Raw genomic sequence first — 7,636 nt, 5'->3', positions numbered from 1 at the left:
TTCTTTTTTGTTATTTTTGAAATTCTGAAATACAACTTTAAGTTGAGTTTTGAAATTTTAGAGTTAAATATGTTAAGAACTAATTATATTATTTTTAATTTTTTTTAAATTACAAAAATTCCTTAAAACTTATGAATTTTGAATACATGTACGGATACAATAAGAAATATCTGGATATATAGGTGAGGGACATATTCTAGAGAGAACAGATGTATCAGAGAGGGTATAGGATATTCGGGTACATCACTAGACTTTCAGATACATCAACATCAACAACTATTTGGATACATAGGTGAGATATGTATCTAAGAGGGGAGGGATGTATCTAAGAAGGGTATAGATGTATTCACGAGAGGAGAATGATGTATTCGAGAGGGGATTTTTGAATTATTTTTAAATTATAATAAATTTTAAAAATTATGATAATATAAGATGTGTATATAGGTGATTTTTCATTTATTTAGTGGCTAATAGTTTTCATAAGACCATCTCCAACTCAACACCAAATTTTATACCACTTTCTTATTTGGTCTGTTGGAGCTACAACCCTAACACCAAATTTTACACCATTTTGGTGTGTGATTAGTGTTACACACTATTCATCACACTAAGTCACTTTATTGAATATTTTAATATTATATCACTATACAAAACTTTTAGTGAAACATTAAAATATAATGTTTTAATTAAATCTATTGTATATTAATTATTCTATATATGTCTTCTTTTAAAAATTTAATTTATGTTGATTCTACAATGAATTATAATTGGATATAACTACAATTAACCTTCACAAAATTAAAAATGAAAACTTATAAATTATAAACAAATAATATAATGTACATAAAAATAACAGAAAAAAAAATAAACATTCAATACAATAGTAACTGACATACGTCAAAATTGAAATATAAAATTATGGTATAAAATAAATTTATATTGAACAATTATGAAACAAAATAATATAAATTATATATGATGAATATTTTAGAAAAAAATTGTTTATGAAATAAAAATATATAAATATAAATAAAAAATAATAATAAAAAAAATATTCCTTCTTAGTATAAAAATTGATATTATAAATTGAAGTTGATTTACACTAAAATAATACTAACACTAAATTTAATATAATATTTAATATTTGGATCAAAGATGCCCTAAGCTTTGATTAGTTTCTCCGCCTCCCATCAATTTTTTTGAGGTCAACATCAATCGTTCTTCAGTATTATCATTTATCATCAATTTCATTAGTTCAAGAAAAGTATGTTTGTGGGGAGGGGAATATTTCCTTATCTTTTCATTCTTGTTTTTTCCTTTCTTGTTTTGTAGGTTTCTACATGAAATTTGCACCACAAATAAGTATTTTTTTTTGTTTCGAAAGAATAATTTTTATTATTTTTCAGTATTGCAAAAAGAATAATTTTTTAAAAATAATTTTTCAAGTGATATATTTAAGACCACAAGATTAAAGGGCAATTTTATATATTTGACATAAATTTAATTTAGATCACATGATCAATTTTTTTTTATTTTCTTAAACTTCGTATCAAATCAAACTGGACAATTCTTTGTGAAACGAAAGAAATGTGAAACTTATCACAATGGACTCTCATATATTCTATTTCTCTAATTACCTGTCTATTTTTTTTATAGTTGTCTCTAATTGCTTGTCTATTTTGACAAATTAAGAAAATTCAATTTCTTTTATCTATTATATTCTCAATTAATTATTTTGAAAAATAAATAACTTTTTGAAAATATTAAATTTTTAATTCATCCACTTTATAATTAATAAAGACAAAATAGTAACTTTACTATATCAATAATTATTTTCTTAATATATGTATCAATAAAAAATCGGACAAAATTATTATGGACAAAATTATTATGGAGTGAGCATATTAAAATGACCCACACAAAATTAAGATAATGCCCTATTGGGTAATTGAACATCCTTCTGATTCCGCTTAGAGAAAAATTAACCATTTTACTCCCGCCCTGCCCTTGACAATAATATTAAAGTGGTTCGACATTTAGTTTAGAAATGAGTTATGTATGTACTAAATTATGTATAAGTAATTTTTATTTAATTTTATAAGATAGTTTAATTCGATATGTAGTTTAAGAAAAAAAATTTAAAAATTTTATGATCCAAAATGAAAAATAAAAAAATTATATGATTTTACATCATTTCTTTTAAGGATAAAATAGATATTTATAGTTAAATTAATACTTAATATATAAATGTGTAATTCTTTTTGGGACTGACTAGAAAAAAAAAGTAAGTCACATAAATTGAAATAGAGGAAGTATTACGTTTGAATAGTAAATTAGGTATAAAATTGTTATAATTTGATTTGTATCATTTAAAAACTCACATAACTAATACACATACACTAGATACTATTTTATGTATATAATAAAAAGTATAATAACTAATATATAAATAAATAATCATTGTATAATTAATAATATCTACATAAAATAAAACATAAATATCCTTTTTATCACGTAATTAACTTTTAACAACTAACAAACCAGCCTAAATGTATAAGTTGTTTTATTTACCTAAGATCAGATTTATTTTAGTCGTTGTAATAGGAATTCTATCTGGTTTTAAAAATAACACTTTGTTTTAATTTATTTAACTTATTTTAACATGATATATAATTTTCTTTTTAATTTTCTTTTTTTTTGAATTATGTGATTTTAAAATAAAAATATATCAAATGTACTAATAACTTTGTAATCTTAAACATATTAGATGAAAAATTAACATTAAATAATTGCTAAAATGATAAAGAGATATTTAAAAAAAAAATAGACTATAAGATAAGTCAAATAAATTAAAATGAAAACTGTATATTCACTTCTTCTTTTTATGAATTAACTATAAATATATTTTGGATGATGCGATGGTTTAACATCTTTTTATAGAAACACTCACTGTGAATAAATTAAACTTTTAAGACACCCCACCCCACCACTCCACTACACCCCCACCCCCACCATTCTCTCTTCTCTATTGTCCCTATCTCTATTCTTGTGTTGCATATTATATTTATTTCTCTTCAGAAAATATGTACATAAACAATTCCACTTGTTGAATGTGCTTTTGTGATTATATATTTTTTCTTTCATTAAATTATGGCGGGTGCAAGTACAAATTTTGAAGAAAATGATGATGATGAATATAATGGAGTAATTAGTAGACAAGAAGTTCAAGCTGCCATTGCTAAAGCTGTAGAACTTAGAGCTATTCATGCTTCTTTATTACAGGGTATTAATAATAATAATAGCCCTGCTAATTTTATCAAGTTTCCCCCTCATTCTTCTTCTTCTTCTTCCCCTGCTGCTAATCTCTTTTCTGCTCAAGATTATCCTATTTTTACACCAGTAAGTTCTCTTCTTATTTTTAATCACTCTATTTTTGGTATTATTGGTTCAATTCTTGAATTTTATAAAATTTAGTGTTATTTTTAATATTTTATTCTCATAAAAATATTGGTTTTTTTTTTTTTTATAGGAGGGAATTTGAGTTTTTATATTTTTTTTTACATTCTACTAGGTCCAATATTCATTTTTTTCAGTATCCTTGTTCAGTTGCTTGTATGGAAATAAATTTTAATCACAAATAAAATAAGAATATTTTATTAATTATAGTGCGGGTTAATTTGAGTGTTGATAGTAGAGTATTTCTAAAATGGAGAATGATTTGGATTTTTTTTTGAAGTATTTGCTTGTGATTTTTGAAGAAGAGTCGGATATATCTTGATTTCTTTATGAATATTTCAATAATTTATGAGATATGGAGTTAGATCTTTAAAGAAATATATTACTCTTTGTATTGGCTTACACCGTGGGAATATGAACTCTTTTCTTATACGATTTTGAACAATTATCGCCCTTTCATATTTTTGTTACTATTTTTGTCGTGGGATGGATCGGATCCCTCCATGCTATTTGAAGTTGAGTTTGGGTGTGAGAAAAATCCTGTTAGGGAGGGAGCGGTAAATAGGTCTTATGCAGGGGGTTCATTTAAATTTTCTTTGACGGAAAATTACATTATTTTTATACATGACAAAATTAATTTCACACGTATCTATAGTAGATGTCGAACCCATTTGACTACTTCATACCTTTGATCTTATGTGATGCGAATACGAATTAATAGGGACTCCAATTTGTATACTAAACACTAGGTGATATAATCAAATAAAAAAGAAAAAAGTACCGATGAAAGTATGTTTTTGTGACTCTCAGATGGGAATTTTTAACCAAACTAAGTCATTATATAAAACAATTTACCAAAGTAATACATTTTTCTAAAATTTTACAAAACTAGTATAAACGTATTTCACGGTAACGTTTTAGGGTATATTTTATTTTTAAAAAACTAACGGCATTAGGTTGATATACGTTACTGTAAGTAACATTTTACTTTTAAAACGTTATTTTCAGTAACGTTTTACTCCTAAAACGTTACTGTGAGTAACGTTTTAGGAGTAAAACGCTACTATGAGTAACATATATCAATTTGACGCCATCAACTTTTTTTAAAAAAAATATATCCTAAAACGTTATTGTGGAATACGTTTATACTAGTTTTGTAAAATTTAAAAAAAACATATTATTTTGGTGAATGACTTTATATAATGGCTTAGTTTGGTTAAAACCTCCTCGGATGGTTATGCGTTTTGTTCAATTTTTACATTTTAGGTTATACTGATCTAGTTTGAAATGTATGCAGAGTTATGAAGATGCTCCATTACCTGGATCTAAACAACTACATCTCGATGATCGAGACTACGCTGATCTTTGGGATGATTATGGTCTTGGTGGAGTAAAAAATTGTGATGAAGTCAGTATATCGAATGACAGAAAGGCTAATTCCTCCTTAAGGAAAGGAATTTCATCGAATATGATCAAATCGGAATGTCATAACTGTCCAACTGATGATCAGAGATCGGTAACCGGCTCTTATACTGGTCATATCACTCTGCTTAGAAACTCTCCTGGTGGTGATTACTCTAACTCTAGAAGAAGCTCTTTGGGTGACTTGAGATCGCTTTCGTCTTACAATAGATCATGTAAACCTGCTATAGTAAGTGCTGAGACAGATGGTGCTAGCAGAAGTGGGAAAACGTCTAATGTAATTGTGCCATTGACAAATTCACACTCTTTAAATCAATTGCAGCAAAAGAGTAAAGGAATGAACTTGTCGTGGTTGTTCCCTAAGTTAAAGAAGAAAAACAAGAATGAGAATTCACCATATCGGAGAGAGGCTGAGGAGGTCTCTCAGATTTGCAAGGATCATATCGGGGTGGTTTCTGTTGAAATGTTGAGGAAAGAACTCGCGGTAGCAAATGAAAGCAGAGAGGCAGCCTTGATGGAAGTCGCGGAAATGAAGTCTTCTTTAGGAGAGTTGAAGCAAAAAATGGAGTACTTAGAAACTTATTGCGAGGAGCTTAAGAAAGCCTTGAGACAAGCAATTCAAACAAAAGAATCTCAAGTATCTAACATGCTTATAGATCTTCCAAGAAGGGGGAAATCTACGGATGGGGATGGAGAAAACACGATTCCTGTTAGTGAAGAGGTAATGGTTGAAGGATTCTTGCAGATAGTATCGGAATCAAGACTATCCGTTAAGCAATTCTGTAAAACTCTTATTGCACAAGTTGAAGAGACAGCTGATTCCTTAACCGATAACTTAAACCTTCTACTTCAACCATACAAGCTTTCTCTTAACTCGAAACACTCAAAGGCGGTCTTATACCATGTTGAAGCCATCATAAACCAATCACTCTTCCAAGATTTCGAGAATGTTGTGTTCCAAAAGAATGGGGCTCCAAAACAATTGGACCCTCAACAAGATTGCCACGATCAATTCTCATCGTTTGTCTCGTTGAGGAACCTAAGTTGGAATGAAGTGTTACGAAAGGGGACTAAATACTATAGTGAAGATTTCAGTAAATTTTGTGATCAGAAAATGTGTTGCATCATCACATCACTTAATTGGAGAAGGCCATGGCCAGAACAACTCCTACAAGCATTCTTTGTGGCTTCTAAGTGCATTTGGTTGCTGCATTTGCTCGCGTTTTCGTTCAATCCTCCACTTGGGATTCTGAGGGTTGAAGAGAATACAAGTTTTGATAAGAATTATATGGAGGACATATTTGGAGATAGGCAAAAATCACAAGGTACAAGTAAGGTTAAGATCATGGTAGTGCCTGGTTTCTATGTACGTGATAGAGTACATAGGTGTAAGGTAATTTGCAGGTACAAATCAGCAGCTTAATTGCTAATCTAGATAGGATTTCTTTCTCAACATTTGCTTGAACAGTCGTTTGGTAGAGTGGATTAGAAAAAAGAATGCAAGCATTAGGCTTGTGTATTGTATTTTACTCTTTTTTGTTTCTCATCCATTGTCCAAAGCTCACATTGGAGCCCTCGACAAAATTCAGATCACACACTGCGGGGCTCGTTCGAGGGTGACACTCCTAGGGCTCGAACACGAAACCTTTGATTAAGGGTGAAACATTCTCACCAATACATTAGAACTCATATTGGTGGGTTGTGTATTGTTATTATATTGTTTGGTTTACTTTTTCAACCATGTACAACTTATGCGAACATTAGTTATTCATTGGACCATGGGGTTAATAATGCAAAAAGGATTTTAATGCATTGCCATGATTAAAGACACAATTGTATCTCAAAACTTTTTCATATCATTTCGAGAATATTTATGCAAGACAATTTATTTTTGAACTATGCAATGCATGTTATTTTTAATACGTCAAGCCAAACATTACATAAAAAATAATCTTAGCATATTTATACAAAAATTGCTAGTATATCACTTTCCACACTATTCATATACATCCATACGTCCTACTAAACGATTATTATTAATAATTATTCTCTGATATAATATTTTTATGGAAGAAATGACGCAATTACTTATCCTATTCTCTTTGGATTTTATCTTTTATAGAAGAAATGACGCGTTTACTTATCCTATTCTCTTTGATTTTATCTTATTTTATTTTAAATAATTAGTTTTCCAATCAATGAAATGTACCATATATTTATTAGTGTTACGCTAAGTGCTAACCATCAACCTACTATAAACTATACAAAATTTCTCTATTTCAATTCATTTGTTCTATTTTTTTCTAGTAAATTTAGAAAAGAATGCATATTTCTTTTTCAAAGTTATTTAATTTCAATTTTTTATCTGATATGTTTAAGATCATATTAAATATTTTAATATATTTAATTTTACTTTAATTTAAGACTATAAAGTCTAAATTTTCTTTTGAATAATGCTAACTAGAAAATATGGTCAGAATTTGATCGAAAAATTTATTAATATATTTTGTATTTTAAAATAAATTAATCTTCTTTCATTTTTAGTTTAAATGTATTAAAGTTAAAAATGTAAAAATATTCATAAAAGCAAAATAATATAGGTAAAATGTCATTCTAGCTAAATTCTGACAACATTTGCCAATAGTTTTTTTTTCTTAAACTTCATATCAAATCAAAATTAAATAAATAAATTAAAACACAATTTTTTTTTTCTTTCTATTTTATCAATGCCATAAAATTCCTTCCATCTTTTAAAGAT

General features: G+C 27.8%; 1 protein-coding gene across 1 annotated transcript; it reads left to right on the top strand.

Annotated features, from left to right (window-relative positions):
• The first annotated feature begins 2,932 nt into the window (after positions 1–2,932).
• Positions 2,933–6,711, top strand: LOC112941069 (IRK-interacting protein-like). The gene is made up of 2 exons (XM_026029879.2): positions 2,933–3,399; positions 4,754–6,711. Exons 1-2 carry the CDS (start codon positions 3,151–3,153, stop codon positions 6,299–6,301), a joined length of 1,797 nt encoding a protein of 598 aa, XP_025885664.1. The 5' UTR covers positions 2,933–3,150; the 3' UTR covers positions 6,302–6,711.
• The last annotated feature ends 925 nt before the right edge of the window (positions 6,712–7,636 follow it).

The sequence above is a fragment of the Solanum lycopersicum genome, chromosome 1 (assembly GCF_036512215.1).
Source record: "Solanum lycopersicum chromosome 1, SLM_r2.1".
Lineage (NCBI taxonomy): Eukaryota > Viridiplantae > Streptophyta > Magnoliopsida > Solanales > Solanaceae > Solanum > Solanum lycopersicum.
The sequence above is the reverse complement of the archived record's forward strand: the minus strand, read 5'-3'. Positions and strand labels throughout refer to the sequence as shown.